Here is a 22102-nt window from a genome sequence, read left to right on the forward strand (position 1 = left end):
CTGAAACAAAAGGAGAGATAAATTTAAAAAATAAAATAGACAAGACAACAAACAAACAAAAAATAAACATAACTGGATTCCCTGGGCATGACAGTAATAAATGAAAAAAGATTCATACCAGTGAAAAAATACTGATAATTAAAATGTGTGCATTTTACTGAGGAATGGTCTTTTATATGGTTGTCCGTCATTGGTTTTGCAGCCTTGTATCTGCAGAAGGGACAGTGGAATGGTCCACTGTTGGTGTATTTAGTCACCGTTGGTGTGTCACCATATACTGACGTGTCTCTACATATCAGAGGGGGAATGAATATGCATAAAAGTAATAATTAGAAATACAAAAGACCAAAAATATTAAATAATTTTTCACCTCAATAAGAAACGATGATTCATGTCATATCATGGATGCTGACGAGCATGGATGAAGAACAACTGACCGTCTGCTAACATGACAAAGGCTGTCAAAATTTGATTTACACTAATTTTTACCCAATAGGTCACATGACCTGGAAGTTGTTGAGCTAAAATGCTCATATTTATTTAAAAATTAGTGTAGGAGCAAAGTACTACACTTGTTTTATGAGACACACATTTGAGGGCTGCATTGGGATGTAGCCTACTTGTGTTCTCATTAATGTTTCTTATTCAGTCACCTCAATCACTGCGTGATTATATAAAGATAGAAAAATAAATAAAATACAAAGGAGGAGAACAGAATTTACTTAATTAAAAACTAAATGAAAACAATGAAATATGAGTGTTATTCCTGACCAGTGCGTCAAAAAACATGCTGTTTCATATTCTCCCATGGGACAGACTGCAGTCTGCGGCTGATCTCACCATCTCTCCTCCCATTACTCGTGATTAAAACTCCAAGATATTTAAACTTCTCCACCTGGGGTAGGTTCTCTCCTCCTACCTGGACAGGGTACTGTCGCATTAGCGGCCCCGGGACCCCATATTCCCAAAGCACCCTCCACAAGACCTCTCAGGGGCATGCACACGGTCTTAGGTCTTCTCTAAGTCCACAAAACACATGTAGACTGGATTAGCAAATTCCCATACCCCCTCAATGATCTGTGAGAGGGTGAAAAGCTGATCCGTTGTTCCACAGCGAGGGCGGAACCCGCATTGTTCCTCCTCAATCTGAGGTTCAACTATCTTGTCCAGCACCCCGGCATAGGCTTTCCCAGGGACGCTGAGAAGTGTGATATCCCGGTAGTTGGCACACACCCTCTGATCCCCTTTTTAAAAAAAATAGCCAGTCCAAGGCTACTGCACCCGAGGTCCATGCGATATTGCAGAGACGTGTCGGCCACGACAGCCCCACACCATCCAGAACCTTAAGCATTTCTGGGCGTATCTCATCCACTCCGCCCCTGATATGGATATGATGTTAAAACAACAAATGGATTCAAACAAACATATGGATATACTGTATATGTGTGTGTGTGTGTGTGTGTGTGTATATATATAGTGTGCACTGTTCTGGACCGAGATCTTTGTGTTGTTTCCAGATCTGTTGGGGCCACTTTCAGTTTCATGAACATTGTACTGGGTGCTGCTATTACACAATGCTGCTTTCACTTCCCATATGATTTCAACATCCTCCCTCAGCTTTTGGTATTTTTCAAGCTTCTTGTGTTCCTTCTTCCTGATGTTTGAGTCACTTGGGATTGTTACAATCTGTCACTCCTGCCATCCTCTGTTGTTTGCCAACCAGCACAATGTCTGGCCCGTTAGCCATCACCTGTTCATCAGTCTGGATCTGAAAGTCCCACAGGATCTTAGCTCAGTCATTCTTCTCTACCTTTTGAGGTATCTTCTACTTGGACTTTGGGACTTAAAACTCCTCCTTGGCACAAATGATCCTGTATACTATTCTCATCATTTGGTTTTAATGTTCCATTCTTGCCACTCCTGCCCTCATCTTACACCCTCACTACTTTGTGTAAGTCGGACTGTCTCAGAGGTGTCTTTGCAGCCTGCTCCTAGAGTCCTGTGAGGTGTTTTAGGCCTGCCCTTGAGCTGCCATGATTCGAGCTATGATTCTGCCCTTTCAGACTAGCCATTGTAGCCAGTATGAGGTTTCTGCAAAAACAGAGGCTGCAGTTTCAGGACACTTCAAAATGATCAAATTATCTTTAAATAGCATACCACTTTTCATAGTCATTTATAAACATCTTCAACTTTATTTCAAGCTGTCAATATGCCAAAATAGTCAGAGTATAAGTATGAGCTGGGGTGTCATTTCCTCACAGCATGGAACATGAATGCTTTCATTGTTTTGATTATTCCTACCCCCCCCCAATAGCTATTGCGAAAAATAAGGGTCCTAAACCTACAGCCTGCAGAAACACCCTACTCTTTCTTGCCTTTCTTTCTTCTCAACATCAGCCATTTATTCAATTTTTCGGTTGTACATACTGTGAAGGTTATCCTTCCATGATGGTTCCTGTTTTTTTTTGTCTTCCATTCTCTGGGTTTCAGATGCTTGAGGCACTCACTTAGCAGCTCATCTTCCCGATGTCCTTCTTGATCTTTGTTGTTTTAATAAAATGACAATAAATGTGCATAGCTGTCAGGACACAGAAGGTGGCTCAACTTACTCACTTGCCCATCTGAAGCCTAGATTATGCTTCTGCGTCACGTCGACGCCGTAGTGGACCCCTACACCGTAGCCTGACGTGCACCTCCAAAAAAATCCCAATTATGCGTCGAGTTGACACGGACCGCAAGGGCTGCGATTGGTCCACTCAGAATGTAATTTCCGGCCTTAATGGCTGTATACGGTGAAGAAGCTCGTCAAATGCACCAGTGCTGTAAATTCACCCGTTCCCAGCCCCGACTGGTTTAGTGGTCGTATAGACCACCTCCGCAAACGTCTTCTCTGTCGCCTGCTCTTTAACATTTGCAATATAAGCATTTGTTCTTCAATATTGATGAGCTCCAACTGCAAATAAAGCTGCTCCACCTCGGTTGCCATCGTTTACTGTTGTTAACTGTGACCGGAAGAAAAAGCAAGGATTCGGGTATAACCCCTGAAACCACACAAACACACCCCCCTAGCGGCATTGGTGAATGGCAGAGCAACGCGTTCCCTCGACGCAGAACTTCGAATGCCCAATGACGGCGTCACGCCCTACGCCGTTGTCATGAAGCAGAAGCATAAACTAGGCTTTACCCCACTCTCCCCTAAACTGGCCTCTAAAGATGGTTCCTGTATAAAAATGTCAAATGTACATATATCAGGAAAAATTATTTAAAAAAAAAAGACAAGGGGGAAAAAAATAAATAAAATAAAAATCACAATCTGGTCCATGTATGCAATACAGTATATTAACACTGGAGCGGGTGTATGAATAGATGGGTCCAAACCAAGCTAATTCTACCATGCTAGCTTAAAGTTTCTTTGTACAGAAAAGAAAAACAGAAAAAGGGTAGAATAGATGTTCCCATTTTGATGACATAAAAACAACGGGATGCCTACGGCTGTGTTTGGTCTGGGTTTTGAGACCCTCGCAGACAATGCCAGAGTGAGGCATGAGCAGATTCTGGTGCTAATTAAGACAAAAGCCAGCCTTACATTTTCAGTAATACATTTTATTCCATTAAAGTCCCCCCCCCCCCCCCCAATTGTACACTGGAATGTTAAGATTCCCCTTCAGCAATTATGTTAAAAATGCTCACTCTAGTCATTTTCAACCCCACATCCACTGCTAAATTGAAATTTGGGGGAGTACAAAAGAAAAACAAAACATGAAAGACAAATGTTATGTTTTGAATAACTCTGATGGACTATGAGAATGTAAGTAAAGGATGACTGGGTGGATGAGCAGTTTGGTTTACTGTGAGGGCTCCAGAAAGCCGCCTGCTGACATTATCATGACTGTGGTGGGTGGAATAACAAGCTGGCAGCCCAATTCATGCTCAGATCCAAATTCTCTTGAGGAGCAGAGACCTCAACTATGGGCTTGGTTGTTGTTTCTGGGCCTCCTTCAAAGCCTTTCTGATTCGAAGTCTGATATGTCAGGATTGATCTCTGGACTGAGTGTACCTGAGTGAAACGTGGCATCCCTTTTTAACAAGGCGAGGAGTGGTTGTAATGGTGTCCCAAACCAAGAATAAGAACATGAGAAATTTCAACAAAATAGTTTTGCACTGATTTTACTGGCAGGGAAGTTTGCTCTGCAGCTGAGAATCCCTTACAAAGTTCTCACTGCCAAATTTGAATATGCAGATTAGTGGTAAACTATGATTAATAATACAGCAAACAGTAAAAAATGTTCAAGTTAAAATAAAACTACTTTGCTGCTGATAATAGACGGTATAGACACTATGCTGAGCAAAGATCCACATCTTGCTTTTCAACAAAGAACTGAAGTTTCCAAAAAAAAAAAAATCTGAAATAAGATATCAATAGATTAAATCCCAAGAGTTTAACAATTAAAGAATGACAGCCTTATAATGAGTGAGACAGCTATAATTGTACAGTTACAGATAAGAAAACTTGAAAAGAAAGAAAGCCCTATTCAACAATCACTAAACTATTGCAATGTAAGTGAAAAAGGCTGTGGAGGATGCACAATTCTCAATGGGTGGTATGCTAAACTACCAGAGCTTGTTCTAGTAGAGACTGATGGCTGAGGCCTCTGGTCCTGTTTTTCCTCCTGACACGGTGTTTCTTATAAATTGACAATGTGAGGGATGCTAGCTTCTACTTCACCCCCGCAGTCATCCTCTACTTAGTCTGAAGTCCTCTGCAGTTCTGCTCACCAAACAGTATCAGTGAAGTTTTCTTTGTGTGCATTTGTTGGGTTTTCCTGTTCAGTTAACTATATATATATATAGATGATCCTCTCTCATACAAACATATAAATACATCACTGCTGCTCTGCTCCACCACAGGGGGAGGCTTCGCCAGACGGCTGACGTAGTCCTGTCGATGTATAGTCTCAAATAGTATACAGGAGTGGCAGACAAGAAATCTTCAATCTTTCTCTGTAGCATAGATTTGGACTTTTTTTGTTGATGATTTTTTTCTTCTTCAAATATCTTTACTCGATTACGTATTTGTCGACAACAAAGGAAGTTTCTGAGGAGAATTTAACGGAGCCGTCACCATCTACATGAGTCACTTTGGTAACCTGTGGTAAAAAAAAAAAAAAAAAAAGAAAAGAAAAGATTTTAAAAACCCATCAAAATGTTGATATTCATATTAAACATTACAGAGACATTCCATGCTTAGTGAATGTATTAAGTCATTTTATCAGCAGTCTGATTTCCCTTTGCAGACAAATGTCAGAGGTCCATATCTGATGCAAATCTTCAATTCGATCAGCAGACAAACGATATGAGTGAACACTACAAAGACTGGATGTCCCAAGATTCATTACCTAGTATATTTGACATTTTCAGGGAGTCTGAGGAGAAGGAGTTGTGAGTGATCTGTCAGTAGGAGCTACAGCACATGAGAGTGCAAAAGACGAGATCAGGACAGGAAACGGTGGCGTTAACTCGCACAAGAGACACATGCACAGATTCTCGCTTCCAGTTGGTGGTTCGATTCCCACTCTCGCCACTCAGGTAAAACTGACAGCTGGAGGGGTGTCCTTGTCACGGCCAAGGAGGCTTTGTTCCATGCCTTGAGCAAGGCACCGTACCCCTATGCCCACCGCTCCAGTGTATGGCATCTGTCTCTATGAGTGTGTGACCCTGTGCATGTGCGTCAACAAGTGCCAACCTGGATGGGTTAAAAGCGGAAGACAAATTTCGTGTGTATGACTGTATGCATGACAATAAATCTGATCTTATAAGACTGAAGTTTTTTTTTGAAAAACCTGGAAACGACACCCCTGGGGTTGCGCGAGATGAAAAATGTATTTTCCCCCGCACAATAAAGACTAAAATTTCCTTTGTAAAATTTTAAATCAAAAACTGTCATTTTAATTAATAAATAGATGCAGGCTATTCAAAATGCACTTTGTCTTAAAATTAAACGTAGAAGAAGTTATCTTCTTCTACACATTGTATATGCCCACCTAGCTTGTGGCCTCTACATCATTCATTCTTGCAAATATGCTCAATTTGCTTAAATCAGGAAACTGTCAAGTTCAGATTAATTCAAATGCGAGAGCATATTGTTGTGATCATGATTATTTAATGTGTTCTTTTCATTTGAGCATGATTAAAGATTAATACGGCTATAAAAATGCCTGTTTGCTTTTTTTTTTTTTTTTTTTTTTTTTTTAAAGGTGTGGGAGACTGGGGGTGCCTCAACCCGGTTGGGTCAATAACCCTAACACCATAATACTTCATGCTTTCCATATTTGTAATACCCATAATATTTCAATGGAATATCCTCCCATTTCTTCTGCCAGTAAGCAACATTTCTTGACCCTTCTCATCAGCACTTTAATCCTGTAGATTAGTCAATGCTCTCAAATATTGGCTGTAACTTCACATTAGAAATTAGGAAAACCAGTGACATGTGACTTTTATTTTTTAAGGACTTACCTGGAACAATGCATTTTGTTAGAACTGCTAGATAAAGATGAGATTATCTTTAAAAAAATATCTTAGGAATGAATAAATAAATTTGAATGCACAATGTGTGTGTGATCTCCAGTTTCACTCTGTTTTCATGACTACTACAGAGCTTACAGTCACCTTCCTGCAGACGTGGTAAAAGATCCAACCCCATCGGTAACCCACCTGAATGTCACAGTAGTTACGTTTGGACACGAAGGACACATTGATAGGGAAGAAATCATTAGGCTGCCCAGCAATGCTGAATTCCAGGCTGCCAGTCTTGTTGTTGGCATCGATGACAGGTAGGCACCACTCCAGAACATTCCTCTTGCCGTCATGTTTGTACTCTCCATCCAGATCACCAATCACAGGAGCTCCCACACCAGACCTGACAAGGAGCATGTGGTAACACAAACTTTACTCTGGCAAACTTTGAAACTACATTAAGACACACATGGAGCCAAACAGTGCAGATTGTTCATGTCAGATTATTTGTTTACCATGAAAAAAAGTAAGTAATAAAATGAATTTATATAGCACTTTTCACAGATCAAAATCACAAAGTGCTTAACAACAGGACACAAGAAATAAAAGTATAACACGTCATAACAACAACAAAAAGCCCAGCTCTTTTGGGCATTATCCAGATAGGTGTGCCCTTTGTACTGTATATTGTGTGGACTACATCCAGCCAGCTCCCTAATTCAACACAAAGGGAATATCTGATTGAATTAATTTGCAAATGGGATTGGGAATGTTGGAATTAAAAATGTTTACTTCATATGTAGATTATTCTTGATTTTGGTCCAAATTAGTGGCACAACTACTCTGCCAGAGACCTAATTCATGGTATAAACACTGCAGGCTTCCGTCACACCCCACTCATCCAACTAGGCTGCTACCCATGCTGCTGTCTCAGTTTTCATGACCTTATTCATTAGGAGACCAATACGACATCTTAGACCAGAGAGGTTCTAAGAGTCAGGTAAAGTATAACAACTCAGAAGATAACACAGGAGGATCTTGTGACACCATGGTGAAGAAAATAGAGCTAATGGAATAATGGCTTCATCACTTCAGCTAAATGTAATAAGTCTTGCTTTGTGCTTTAGCTAAAGTTTAGTGCATTTTAGCATTGTAAAGCTACAATCATGTTAGCCTGGTAAAAACTAAGATGTTAGAGATAACTGAGATGAAGATTGACCTAGAAGTACAATACTAGAAAAACGTTATGTCCTGCTTCCTGTAAAGGCTACCCATGTACCCTTTACTTATGTTCCACGTGTGTGAAAGGGCAGCATCTGGACCTGATACCAGTGCAAAGCCTTGCGTCTAAATTCATAGATTCTGAGAATATAACACATTAACAACTGTTATGATCGATGCATCGACAGTCCAGAGCACAAACTCACTGTGAACATATGTACTGGCTGAGTAGATGTACTTACGGTACAGGGATGCTGATGACCACATCATTCAGCTCAAGGCTCTCTTCCTGCAGCTCGTATTCGATGTTGACGTCGCAGCCAGTGCCGCTCTCTGAAGGCCAGCAGTTAACTGAGACAAAGAATGTGGGTGAAAATGCAGTATTACTGTGTTTTTGAGTACTGTTGCTGTATATTACTACAGTACATTAGCTTTGGGTCGAGAATAATCAGGACCAACAGTTATAGCAGAATAGATGCCATCAGTTATCCAGATAAATTTTACATCCCAAGGTTCTCAATATCTAATTAACTAAAATAGTTCCGGATACAATAATAACTGAACAGCTGAACTGAATAATCAATGCTTATTCCCATATATATGAAGGCAAACTGATACCATGAGTAAACATTACATTTGAAGAGGCCCGTCTTAGCTATGTGAAACTTATATTTTAACACACAGAACAATTAATTACCTAATCAAGAAATAAGTTCTATAAGATTCATTTGTTCAGGCCCTAAAATACACATGAGCACCATCACATCCAAGTTTCTTTGATTGGTACCATATGTGCTTCACATGTTTGGACGTACTGGTTAGAGGTATGAGGGACTCATCTGTGGTCTGCAGCCTCCACTTGAGCACACCAACATCGTTGTTGAGAGGGAAGGATTTCTCTGGATTCTTCAGACCAATCACTGACTCTGTGGTAAACAATTTCTTGTCCACATTGGGATGTGTCTAAGAACAAGAATATACAATCAATCTTAAAAGCCTTTTGCTGAACTCAGGATTACGGTAAAGATAATAATAATCTGGTATTATTGAGATAATAATTGAGATTAATTAACAGAAAAAACCCCAAGATATACTGATCTTAGAGAAAAAAGAAAAAAAGTAACTGGTTAATCTGGGGTTCAATTTTATCCATTGTTTGCAGGACCCTTTTTAAACCCAAGAAAGTGCATCATGATTGTTTCATGACAACAAGAGAGCGCTTGTGGGCAGGAAATTCGATGCTCAGGTGTGAGAAGCCGTGCATTCTGATTAAAACATCTATATGAGGTTCACAGCAGCAGGAGATACTCTGACGTCTGGGTAGAGCACAGGGCAGACAGGATTCAGTGTGAAAGGTGCATGTGATGTCATACTTTGGCTGCCTCTAATGCCCGTTCACAGGTAGTAACTTTGCTATGCCTTCATTTTTTGTTGGCAGATTTAGCTAATTTGTATACAGACTTAGCAAATTAGAAATTGAATTAAGATGAATAATACTTAATGACTTCAAGCTTGAAAGTCTTAAACATCGGAAATTGTCACAAGACAAATAGATGGAGAATCTGGATAATTATTACTGATCAAAGGCAGAAATATTATATCCAAGTACAAAATATATTCAAGTACTACAGAACATTTTCCACAGCCAATCATTCTATACAAGGTATACCTACCTGCAGCTGCAGTCCTTTATTGTCACCGTTATTGATGATGAGGCGGATGCGTCCATTTTTATCATCCGAGACTCTGAGAGTCACCATGCCCAGCACCTCCATGTTCTGTAGGCCACCATCACGACCGCAGCTCAATGATATCTTCTCCTCAACACGCAGATGTACACTGAGGAGGAAACGCATCCACACACAATTTATATACAATACATGCAACACAAAGACTGTCCAATCAAGTTCAGGGCAGGGTTAGGGTTTCATCATGCAACAAATATCCCTTCCATGTTGTGCCAAACCAATAAGTCATTCAGATCTAAAAATTAATAAAACTAATATTGCAGCATTCTAAATTCTTGATTAAACATGACTTAGAAATAATTACTATCACATCAGTTTTATTGTTTATGTAAAATTGAATTAAATTGTTTAAGGATCCAGACTGTGCAAGTTTTCTAGGTACAACAGATTTCTGCAGTTGTTCTGCTGACCCGGTTCCTCATCAGCCCTTTCAAGATCCCATGTCGTGCTCAAGTTGTGCTCATTGCGGGATGCACATTTCTAACAGCAACAGTCTGGAATTTTATCTATTTGTAGACAGCTTATTTTATTGTGGATAAATGCACCCCAAAGGCTTTTCCAACCTGCAGGTTGTTGTGATTGAGGAACACTTTATACAAATTAATCTTTCTAGATGGGAGAGCAGACTGTCAGTAACCACTCTTTGATATTTATCTACATGAATGAACATCTCAATAACCACACATCTCTTAATTGAAAAAAAAAAAATCATGAAAGGCTGTTAGTACAGAGGTTTACATACTTTACCCAGTTGTGACAGAATTATTGTTGAGTGCACTCAAAAACAACATGAAAACAGCTGGTGATACTAGTTTAAAAAATAAAGATTAAATACATTTTTCTGACAAATCAGTAAGGACATCTGTAATTTCCAATAGTTTACAAAATATCTCATCACTGCACGGTGCACTTTATCTACTTAAGGCAGTCAAATATCTTATATTGAGGACATAATTAAGACTGAATGCAAACTAGAAAGCTCAAAGACATAATTTAAAAAAAAAAAAAAACAATTGCCTGAATAATAGGAATGCAATGGTACTCGGTAATTTATTGAATGGTTCGTTCCGCTATGCACAGGACCATACACCCTTATGGACCGCAGCTTTTCGGTACTGCAATTCATTTTGCGCTGATGCTTTACTGTGTGTGCCTGTCCAGGCAGGTGAAAAGCCCTCCCCGTGAGACTGAACCGAAACCGTGGCCCAAAAACCGTTGCACCCATACTGAATGATTGGCAGAACTATACTCCTGAGACCAGAACACCTGCCAAGCAGCTGAAACAGGCACACTTTGTAAAGCCAAGTTTATGTTTCTCTGTCAAGTCGATGGCGTAGCTAAGGCGTCGACGTGGACCCCTACGCCGTGGCCTGACGTGCACCTCCAAAAAAATCCTAACTACACGTCGAGTTGGCGCGGACCGCAAGGGCTGCGATTGGTCCGCTGTGATTGGTCAGAACGTAATTTCCAGTAATTGCTTTTTCAGGTCTTAATGGCTGTATACGGCGAAGAAGCTCATCAAATCAGCCCGTTGACATTCAAAAGTATCGAAAGTGCATTTGGTCATCCAGGTCCCTCAGTGCGTGAACGAGTGTTGAAAATTCACCCGTTCCCAGCCCCGACCAGTTTATTGGTCGTATAGACCACCTGCGCAAACGTCTTCTCTGTTGTCTGCGCTTCAACATTTGCAATACAATCATTTGTTCTTCAATATTGATGAGCTCCAACTGCAAATACAGCTGCTCCACCTCAGTTGCCATCGTTTACTGTTGTTAACTGTGACCGGAAGAAAAAGCAAGGATTTGGGTATAACTCCTGAAACCACACAAACAGCCACACCCCCCTAGAGGCATTAGTGAATGGCAGAGCAACACGTTCCCTCGATGCAGAACTTTGAATGCTCAATGACGGCGTCACGCCCTACGCCGTTGTCATGACGCAGAAGCATAAACTAGGCTTAAGACAACCTGCAGATTTCACCTGTTTGACATGCTTTTGATCAACATCCTAATGTGAAAATATCTGAGAAATTAAAATGTGTGTCCAGAGCACAGATAAGTTCTAAAATCTATGAAAAATACATATTCAGTGGGAAGTATTTAGTCTTTACAAAGAAATGTGACAAGTTTTTTTTTTTTTTTTAAATTAACTGTTACCACGTCAGAATTATTTTGTATCAGAATGTTACTTCTGTCTTGCTGTAAAAAACAAACAGAACAAAACACCTTCAAGAAAGACATCTCTTTTCATTCTGTGGGGTCTGGGTTGTAGGACATTATCTGTTTCTTACCATGCAAAGGTTTCAACACATTCAGCGCTGTAAAATCCCACACAGATATCAATTTGAACTTTTGTACATATTTCTACAGACAATGAAAACAGGAACTGACATTTTCATAAAAAAAAAATTTAAAAATTTAAAAAAAGAGCCCATACCTCTCCACATTGACTGGTGGCGGCAGAACTTTAGAAACATCTGAGCCCCTCTTTCCTATGGTGGGCATGATGGTTTCTCCCTCAGACTTGAGCTGGTCAACAAAGTTGTCTGCCTCTTTCCCTTTAGCACCCAGTTTCAGAGCCCTACTAGGTCCACTTGATCTGGACAGAGAAAGAAAACACACACAAAAAAAACTAAGCACAAAGTTTTGTCAGTTTATCAGTAACCAGTGTTTGGTCAGAAAAGAAAAGTTTAACACAACAGCAGCAACTTGTATATGTCTTGGTGCTGTACCGGACTGGTGCTGGTGTGATCTTGGGTTTCTCAGGCTCGACGATGGTGTCTGTGATTATGGACCCTGAGGACACACTGGTCATGCCAGTGCTGCCGAAACCACCAAATGCTGGCACCTTCTTTCCAGAGCGCTCAGCATCCCTTCTAGCCTGCTGCAGCTCCTTGGCCTTCCTTCTCATTTCTGCCTTGGCCTCACGCTCCTGGGTCTGTGGATGTCCAAACACATTCAGTATGATTGTACATGGACTTTAAACTACTCCAGGACTGGATAGTGTAGTGGTAAGATTGCCACCTTTCATGTGGGTGACCTGGATTCAAATCCCCTGCATGAAAGGTACTACCTCCAGTAGGGGTCCTTAGGCAAGACCCCCTTACCCTACCTGCCTACCAGTGTAAGTCGCTTTGGATAAAAGCGTCTGCTAAATGCATAAACATACTCCTGTACAGCTATGTCATCAACCATGCTCACTATACTCTATGTATAGCTTGTAATGAACATCCTCCAAATACTATGTACATATTTTTAGTTCCGATTCTCTTCATAAATGAAAATGTGTATTCAATACATTTCCATCTATTTCATTTTAGTATCTCCGTAGTCTTGTTAAAGCTGCGATAATCCAGTTTCTTCATCAAACAAATCCAATGAAGCAGGAAGACAAAGCAGAGTGATCTCACCTCTCTGACAGCACGGAAAACCTTCTCCTCGTGGGAGTCCATCTCTGTAAAGGTGCGGATCTGAGCCAAGTTGACATTCTCTCTATAGCCAAGTGCCACAATCTCATCAAAGGCAAAGATTAGGTCAAAACAATGCTCTGAGATTTCGCTCTCCTCCAGCACGCGACAGTATTCTGGGATCTGGAATAGTAGAGCAAAGAGGTCAATATCACAAAATGTAAACAAAGAAACTCTATACCCTTTACATCCTGAGGTGGGTAAGTAATGTGACCCGATACAGAAGCTTGACTGCACCGAGTGTAACTGATCCTAAAAATGAATACTATGAAATTGAATTAAATTAAAACATTGTCTAATTTTCAATTTTCTTGTGCTCACGAGTTCAGTATTTGTTTTCCACCCCGGGTTAGGAAAAGGAGTGAAACTAATATAAATAACTAATATATTCTCACACCGAACTGAAAGAAAGCAAATGTAACACAAGCTGGTTTCTCTGTCTCTCTCTCTCTCAAACACACACACGCAGGTGTCCTGAAATGTTCTATAGCTGTTTCGTAGTGGTGGCGTGCGAGATCAAAAATGTCCTCAACATTTACTCCAGACTTCTCTCCACCTCTCTCAGTAAGACAACACAGCAATGTGCAGTGAAATTTCTGCATCATATGCTCCCTGCTGCACGCTCTAGACAACCCGTTCCCCTGAAATTCCAGCTGGGACTGCAGAAAGACCACTGTGATGCACTTTGCTAACGATAACTGCAGAAAAACACTGGATTTAATCGTCCGCTTATCCTCTGGAACATCTCTAGCGTACAAGAGTGAAAATGATTTAGAATTGTAAAATTCTAAATAATTTTTTTTGTTTCAGGGCGGTGCCACAGAGAGGTTCTGAAGTGCAAATGACATGAAAAAAGAAAATCTGGGAACCTTAGTAATAACAAAATACACCTCAAAATATGCTGCATATTTAAAAAAGATTTTTTTTTTAAATAGATTTTTTTAACTGATAGAGTGATGAGTGTTAATCAAACAAATAAGTAACTGCAACAGTATAATTTTCATTTGGGATTATTGAAGCACCTTTTCATTTCATTTTATTTGGTCATCTTATATTGAGAGCCAGCCTATTAAAGTATAAAGTTGTCTCCATTTCTCAAATGTATGCTGTTAATTTCAGTGGGGGAAAGGGACTAAAAATAAAGATAAAAATAAAAAAAATTACTTGTCTATGCAGTGATTTCTAAGCAACATTTTAACAGTTCAGTGGGTTGTTTGGATTTAAATACTACACACATGAACAAAATACACACAATTTAAATATTTCTGGCGGCTTCTGAAATAAACAACAGATCAAAGTGAGATACAGAAGAGTCAGGAAGGCAAGTAAGGCAATGACACCAGTTAATTAAAAGGAGGTGCATAATAGACTGCTGATTCTTTACAGGCTTCGTTTAATGACAGATTGAATATTTTACCTAGAGATGTAAGATTTGGTTAAATCTTACAGTTAAGGTTAAATATTCACTCCAAAAATATGCTCCAACCTAATGCCACTTTTCTCATCAAACGTAAGAACAGACTTACTGTTAAACTTAACTACATTTTTAGTTTCACTGTTTTTAACCTGTCAGCACATGCTTTCACATGCAGTGTAAGAACAAACCTTTCACACTTAGTCTTATAATTCTGGTTTTAACTACAGCAGAAATTAAGATTGGTGAAAATCTCTAACTCTTAGTTAATAGTTTTAAGCTGACGGTCTGACGGCTTTGCTTTGCGGTAAGACGTATTGCATCACTTCCTGTTGCTTTGTGTGTGTGCACTGTGACAGTTCTCGCTCTTCTTGAACTACTAATAATCACCTTATTTCTCCCTATAATTTACACATCTTGCATAGTTAACTCTATCCCATACTTGTTATATTCTAACGCTCACTCTTACAGATCTTTAGTTTTTATTTTTCACTTTTTAGCGTTGTGTCTGGTTCTCTAGCTTAGCATGGCTACCAGTTCTCTTCCTCTATCTCCTGCTTTCACCTGCTCCTTGTGTCAGATGTTTAGTTACTCCTCTGCCTCCTTTAGTGGTAATGGTACATGTAACAAATGTAGTCTTTTTGTAGTTTTGGAGGCAAGGTTATCTGAATTGGAAGCTCGGCTCTGCACTGTTGAAAACCACCCGATAGCGAGCCAGGCCCCTTTAGTCAGTGCGGAGCCACCTAGCGTAGCTAGCTCTGTTAGTCGTCCCCGAGCAGATCCCGAGCAGCAGGGACTTAAGAGTGGCTGGGTGACTGTCAGGAAGAGGAGTCATAGTCCTAAAGTCAAGCCCGTGGTTCACCATCAACCTGTCCACGTTTCTAATAGATTTTCTCCACTCAGCGACACACCCGCTGAGGACAAAACCCTGGTAATTGGCAGCTCTATAGTCAGAAACGTGGCATTAGAGACACCAGCGACCATAGTCAAATGCATTCCAGGGGCCAGAGCGGGCGACATAGAATCCTATTTAAAACTGCTGGCTAAGGATAAACGTAAATACGGTAAAATAGTTATTCACGTCGGCGGTAATGACACCCGGTTACGCCAATCGGAGGTCACTAAAATTAATGTTGCATCGGTGTGTAATTTTGCCAAAACAATGTCGGACTCCGTAGTTTTCTCTGGACCCCTGCCAAATCTGACCAGTGATGACATATTTAGCCGCATGTCCTCATTCAATCGCTGGTTGTCTAGATGGTGTCCAGCAAACAACGTGGGCTACATAGATAATTGGCAATCTTTCTGGAGAAAACCTGGTCTGATGAGGAGAGACGGCATCCATCCCACTTTGGAAGGAGCGGCTCTCATTTCTAGAAATATGGACGAATTTATTAGTCATCCAAAAACATGACATCCCAGGGTTGAGACCAGGATGCAGAGTTGTAGTCTTACACACTTCTCTGCGGCTTCCCACCTGATGCTGCCCCCCCCTCAATCAAAAAACACAAAAGGAGCAAATCCTCTTGTGCAAAAAAAAATTAAAACAAAAACTTTAACTGAACAAAAACATCAAACTATTAAATGTGGTTTGCTGAATATTAGATCTCTCCCTTTGAAGTCTCTGTTAGTGAATGATTTGATTTGTGATCATCATATTGATATATTTTGTCTTACAGAAACCTGGCTGCAGCAGGAGGATCATGTTAGTATTAATGAATCAACTCCCTCTGACTATTTAAATGTTCATGTTCCTAGAACCACAGGCAGAGGAGGAGGAGTGGCAGCTATCTTCAGATCAGGGTTACTAATCAGTCCTAGACCCAAGATTAGTTTTAGCTCTTTTGAATCTCTGATTCTCAGTTTTTCCCACCCAAAGTGGAAATCACAAAAACCTCTTGTGTTTGTTGTTGTGTATCGTCCGCCTGGCCCTTATTCTGAGTTTCTGTCTGAATTCTCAGAGTTTTTATCCCAGTTAGTGGTGAGTACAGATAAAGTCATTGTAGTGGGTGACTTTAATATTCATGTAGATGTTGAAAATGACAGCCTAAATATTAACTTTAATTCTATATTAGACTATATTGGATTTTCTCAAAGTGTTCACAGACCTACTCACTGCCTTAATCATACCCTTGACCTTGTGCTGACTTATGGCATTGAGAGTGAACAGTTAACAGTGTTCCCTCATAACCCTGTCTTGTCTGACCATTTTTTAATAACTTTTGAATTTACATTACTTGACTACACGGTTTCTGAGAAGAATTCTACATATAGAAGGTGTCTGTCAGAGAATGCTGTAACCAGATTTAAAGAGTTGATTTCATCATCCTTTTCTTCACTGCCATGTGCTGATATGACACAGGATGGCTACCTAAATTTTACTCCAGTAGAACTTGACTCTCTTGTTGACAGCACTACAGCTTCAATGCGTACAACACTGGACAATGTTGCCCCTCTGAAAAGGAAGGTAATCAGTCAGAAGAGGTGGGCTCCTTGGTATAATTCACAGCTGCGTGCGTTAAAGCAGACTGCAAGAAAGCTGGAGAGACAGTGGCGTTCCTCTAATTTAGAAGAGTCTCAATTAGTCTGGAAAGATAGTTTAATAACGTATAAGAAAGCACTTCGTAAAGCTAGAACTGCGTATTATTCATTATTGATAGAAGAGAATAAGAATAATCCCAGGTTTCTTTTCAGCACTGTTGCCAGGCTGACAAAGAGTCCGAGCTCTGTTGAGCCATGTATTCCTTTAACTCTCAGCAGTGATGATTTCATGAGATTCTTCATCAATAAAATTGTTTCTATCAGAGAGAAGATTAATGGAATCCTTCCCATTATTATCACTGATGTATCATCAAGTAGAGCAGCTTTAGAAGTATCTTTCGAACCTGAATTGTATTTAGACAGCTTCTGTCCAGTTGATCTTTCTGAGCTAACAACAGCAATAGTCTCTTCTAAACCATCAACTTGTATGTTAGACCCAATCCCAACCAGACTGTTCAAGGAGGTTTTCCCCTTAATTGACACCTCCATATTGGATTTGATCAATCGGTCTTTGTTGACAGGATATGTACCTCAGACTTTTAAGGTTGCTGTAATTAAACCTTTACTTAAAAAACCTACTCTTGATTCAGAAGTGTTGGCTAATTATCGACCTATATCCAATCTCCCTTTTTTGTCCAAAGTTCTTGAAAAAATAGTTGCAGTTCAACTTTGTGATCATTTACATAGAAATAATCTGTTTGAAGAGTTTCAGTCAGGATTCAGAGTGCATCATAGCACAGAAACGGCACTGGTGAAAGTTACCAATGATCTCCTGTTAGCCTCTGATAGCGGACTTGTTTCTGTGCTTGTCCTGTTGGATCTCAGTGCTGCATTTGATACGATCGATCACAGCATTCTGTTACAGAGACTTGAACATGTTATTGGGATTAAAGGAACTGCATTAGGCTGGTTTAAGTCATATTTATCTGATAGATTCCAGTTTGTTCTTGTAAATGAGGAATCTTCCTCACACGTTGGAGTAAGTCATGGAGTTCCTCAGGGTTCTGTGCTTGGACCGATTCTTTTTACTTTATACATGCTTCCATTAGGTAACATTATCAGACAGCATGGCATAAATTTCCATTGTTATGCTGATGATACTCAGCTGTACTTATCTATGAAACCAGATGAAACCTACAGGTTGGTCAGGCTACAAGCCTGTCTTAAAGACATAAAGACCTGGATGACTCAGAACTGTCTGCTTTTAAATTCAGACAAAACTGAAGTTGTTCTCTTTGGACCTGAGCGCTTCAGGGAGAAATTGTCTAGTTATATAGTTACTCTAGATGGTATTTCCTTGGCTTCTAGTTCTACAGTGAGGAACCTTGGAGTTATTTTTGACCAGAATTTATCATTTGACGCACATATAAAACTGGTTTCTAGGACTGCCTTCTTTCACCTTCGTAATATTGCTAAAATCAGGAACATCCTGTCTCAGGGTGATGCAGAGAAACTAGTTCATGCATTTGTTACTTCAAGATTGGACTACTGTAATTCCTTATTATTGGGCTGTCCCACATATTCTCTGAAAAGCCTCCAGCTGATCCAAAATGCTGCAGCCAGAGTTCTGATGAGAACTAACAGGAGAGATCATGTTTCTCCAGTTTTAGCTTCTCTTCATTGGCTCCCTGTTAAATTCAGAATAGAATTTAAGATTCTTCTTCTGACATATAAAGTTCTTAATGACCGAGCTCCATCATATCTTAAAGATTTAATTGTAAGATATTTTCCTAACAGAGCACTTCGCTCCCAAACTGCAGGTTTACTTGTTGTTCCCAGAGTTTCTAAAAGTAGAATGGGAGGTAGAGCCTTCAGTTATCAGGCCCCTCTCTTGTGGAATAAGCTGCCAGTAAATGTCCGGGAAGCAGACACCCTTTCCACTTTTAAGATTAGGCTTAAAACTTTTCTTTTCGATAAAGCTTACAGTTAGGGATGGCTCAGGTAATCCTGAAACATCCCATAGTTAAGCTGCTATAGGCTTAGACTGCTGGGGGACCTCATCTGTCACACCTTTCCTCACTTTGCTCTCTTTTTCCCCCTGTTTAATTTCAAAATTGATTTTATGTACATGTGACATTATTGTGGTTATTAACCTATGTTTCCCTGTTCCAACAGATATCCTTTGAATGGCGTTATGGTGTTTTTCCCCCCTCTTTTCCCTCTTTTCTGTCTTCTCAAACCCCAGCTGGTCGAGGCGGATGGCCACCCTTCCTGAGTCTGGTTCTGCCAGAGGTTTCTTCCTGTTAAAAGGGAGTCGTTCCTTTCCACAGTTGCCACAGGCACGCTCAGGACGGGAGATTGGACTGAAGACACATTTCGGTGCAATCTGTTGGTTTCCTTAGCTAGGATATTAATTTTTTGAATTAGCTCTATATGAATTAATTGGATTATGATTACAATGAATTGAATTCCAATTGGCTTGAATTGGACTATATTACTTAAGTGCCTTGAGATGACAATTGTTGTAATCTGGCGCTATATAAATAAAATTGAATTGAATTGAATTGAAGCTACAAACATACAGCGTTTACTGATAAGCATCTAATGAAACCCTGCACAAACATGCACTGTTATGATGAACGCTGCCTTGGAGCATGTTGAAGTAAGGTGGGTTAGAGTCAGTAACAGACATAACAAGTCTGGTGATACTATAATTGTACATTGGACTTAGCCAAACATCTCTCCACCGCCTACAACTGGTACAAAATGCTGCTGCCAGGCTCCTAACTAACACCCATAAACATGACCACATCACACCTGTACTTTACTCCCTCCACTGGCTACCTGTAAAATTTAGGATCCAGTTAAAAACTTTGTTATTTGTTTTCCACGCAGTTAATGGCCTTGCACCCCCCTACATAAGTGAAACCCTGAGGCTTCACCAATCTGGCAGAGCTCTCCGTTCTGCTGGTCAGCATCTACTGGAGGTTCCCCGGTCCAGGTGTAAGTAGTGGGGTGACCGATCTTTCGCAGTGGCAGGTCCAAAATTTTGGAATACTCTGCCCTCTGATTTACGTACCACCACTGACCTACCTCAGTTCAAAGCCAAATTAAAACCTTTTTCTTGTTGTCTTGTGTTATATGTAATCTATTTTAAATCTATTTCTGGAATTGTGAAGCACTTTGGTCAATCTCTGGTTGTTGTAAGGTGCTATATAAATAAATGTTGATTGAGTGATAATGTGTAAATAGTAAACCTTTTTAGACAGGCAGTGTAAAATCCTAAATCTAACTGTTAACTGTCTAATCTATTGTACCAGCTAGACTGAGGCTGAATATCATCTGCAGGCCCTGCTGTTCCCACTTGTCATTTCTTCATCGTGTACAAACTCATACTTCTCTAAACTTCAGTTTAACTGATGTACTCCATGTTTTCCTTACCACACGAGAGAAAAGTCTGAGTGTCTCCAGGTCCTCCAGAATGTTGCTGTTCTTGGTAGTGATGAGGACCATGTAGAGTTTCTCCAAAGGCTGGTACACATAACGAACACTGTCTGTTTCCACAAAGGTGTGCTGCTTGCCCGTGTTCATCAGTTTAGGAAATGCAGCCAGAAGACCCTCAATCCGTGTCCGGGTCATTTCCACAAACTGTCGCGAAACAATGGCCTTGCCGGCCTTGGTGCACACCGCCGCTGCCAACAGCACCTGCAGGGTGAAGAGTAAAAAAATGACCAATATAACGCCCAATTGCCATCAAATTAGCACATATCACAGAAATAGTTAAACATTTCAAATATAACTAAAAAGTACAGGGAGTTGAAATTAAATCAAGCAGTCAGTTCCTCCTTTTAATTCAACTTGCCAGTTTCCAGCAATGACTGCCTCTGAGGGCAGACAGCAGACACACAAGAGAAAATTCTCTACAATCTTAACATTGTGTGGACCTCTGCAGATATTTGTCTTATTTTGATCCTGTCATAATTCAGAAAGGATTTAATTTTACATTACTGCTTCAACCTGCTCACAGCACACTCAAAGTCTGTGCAAAACAGACTGCCGGAGAAAAATTATGACAATCAGCTACAGTAAAAACCGAACATTTTTCTAAAAATAATTGAGGCAGCACGGCCAATGTCTATGTAGAAACTGAAAACGGTGAGCGGCGTGTTTGGGTCCGTCCTAAGAGAGCAAAGGCCAATTTGGATCTTCGTCATTTGACTGGTTCTGGTCAGGTGATCTCATCACACCTACCGCACGTTTACATAAAATAAAGTTAGCTTGCATACTATTTGGGTAGGCTAATTTGACAGGCTATTTATTTCACTCTGGTAAATGAAGAGGGTAATTGCATTAATTCCACGTTGACACAAGCAGGCACGACTGTTGCGTTTTAAACATGTGGACATGAAGCAGCTATGGTTAATGATGGTCACTCCTGCTTGAACATAATAAACAGTAATAAATGGGCTAACGTTATTGTGAGAACAGTATGCATTGTCGCCTAACTGAGTACAACCTGACGACAGGTAAGGTTAGCTCGGATCCGGCTAGTGTCAGGACATAACTAGCGCTAGGCTGTAAAGCTGGGTAACGTCAGCACGGTCTACTCCCTCAATGTCCCCAATTAGTGTAATTTTGACTCCGTCATTTTAAATTACGGTTAATTTACATAAATATGCAGTTAAATATCATGTTACATTATCGAAAAAAAATGGAAAACAATGTCTGGTTTTCTTCTTATTTCCGTCTTGGAGAACAGAAGCTAGCTAACTACTAGCTTTAGCTGCTTGCCAGGTTAGCTAATGTTATGATTATAGCCAGGCCCGATAAAGGCTGAGCAAAGTATTCTGATTCTCGACTGTCACTCACCATTTTGGTCTCTCTTCACTGAGCGACGGTATTCAGCCTCTTGTGTTTCTTGCTTTGAGAATCCGAAGTCACTTTGGAAGGGCAGTGTACGAATACAGCTGACTTCAAGTTGAGTGATTGTTAGCTAGCCACCGTCAATATGGCAGCAGCAGAGAGCCACGTCTCCACCGGAAGAGCAGCGCAGGCTCAGCCCACCGTGGAAACCAGTGACGTGGGCCCCAAAAAGTTGGCCATGTCGCATAAATTCAGTTAAACGGATATTACTACGTTTACATACATAGGCGTTTACTTTCTCTCAAATATCTCCTAAGCTCCTAACCATGAATAGTCTTCAGGATTCGGCGCAACACAAAACATAAAGTGAAAATGCATGTTGCAATTCTCGAT

At 40.3% G+C, this 22102-nt stretch overlaps 1 protein-coding gene across 1 annotated transcript; it reads right to left on the reverse strand.

Annotated features, from left to right (window-relative positions):
- Nucleotides 1-3627: 3627 nt before the first annotated feature.
- arcn1b (archain 1b) lies at nt 3628-21893 on the reverse strand. Its single transcript, XM_072393111.1, has 10 exons — nt 21716-21893; nt 20288-20551; nt 12895-13074; nt 12217-12422; nt 11922-12083; nt 9411-9576; nt 8553-8700; nt 7980-8088; nt 6715-6919; nt 3628-5147 (listed from the first exon to the last, which is right to left on the reverse strand). Exons 1-10 carry the CDS (start codon nt 21716-21718, stop codon nt 5058-5060), a joined length of 1533 nt encoding a protein of 510 aa, XP_072249212.1. The 5' UTR covers nt 21719-21893; the 3' UTR covers nt 3628-5057.
- Nucleotides 21894-22102: the final 209 nt, after the last annotated feature.

This window comes from Leuresthes tenuis, unplaced genomic scaffold (assembly GCF_036924035.1).
Source record: "Leuresthes tenuis unplaced genomic scaffold, fLeuTen1.0.hap1 SCAF_9, whole genome shotgun sequence".
NCBI lineage: Eukaryota > Metazoa > Chordata > Actinopteri > Atheriniformes > Atherinopsidae > Leuresthes > Leuresthes tenuis.

Excerpts from the sequence above, each read along its gene's own strand:
- arcn1b (XM_072393111.1), bottom strand. Across the intron at positions 12,423-12,894 it reads TTTTCCGTGCTGTCAGAGAG|ACCCAGGAGCGTGAGGCCAA; the intron begins GTGAGATCACTC and ends GGACATCCACAG. Across the intron at positions 9,577-11,921 it reads CCACCAGTCAATGTGGAGAG|TGTACATCTGCGTGTTGAGG; the intron begins GTATGGGCTCTT and ends TTTCCTCCTCAG.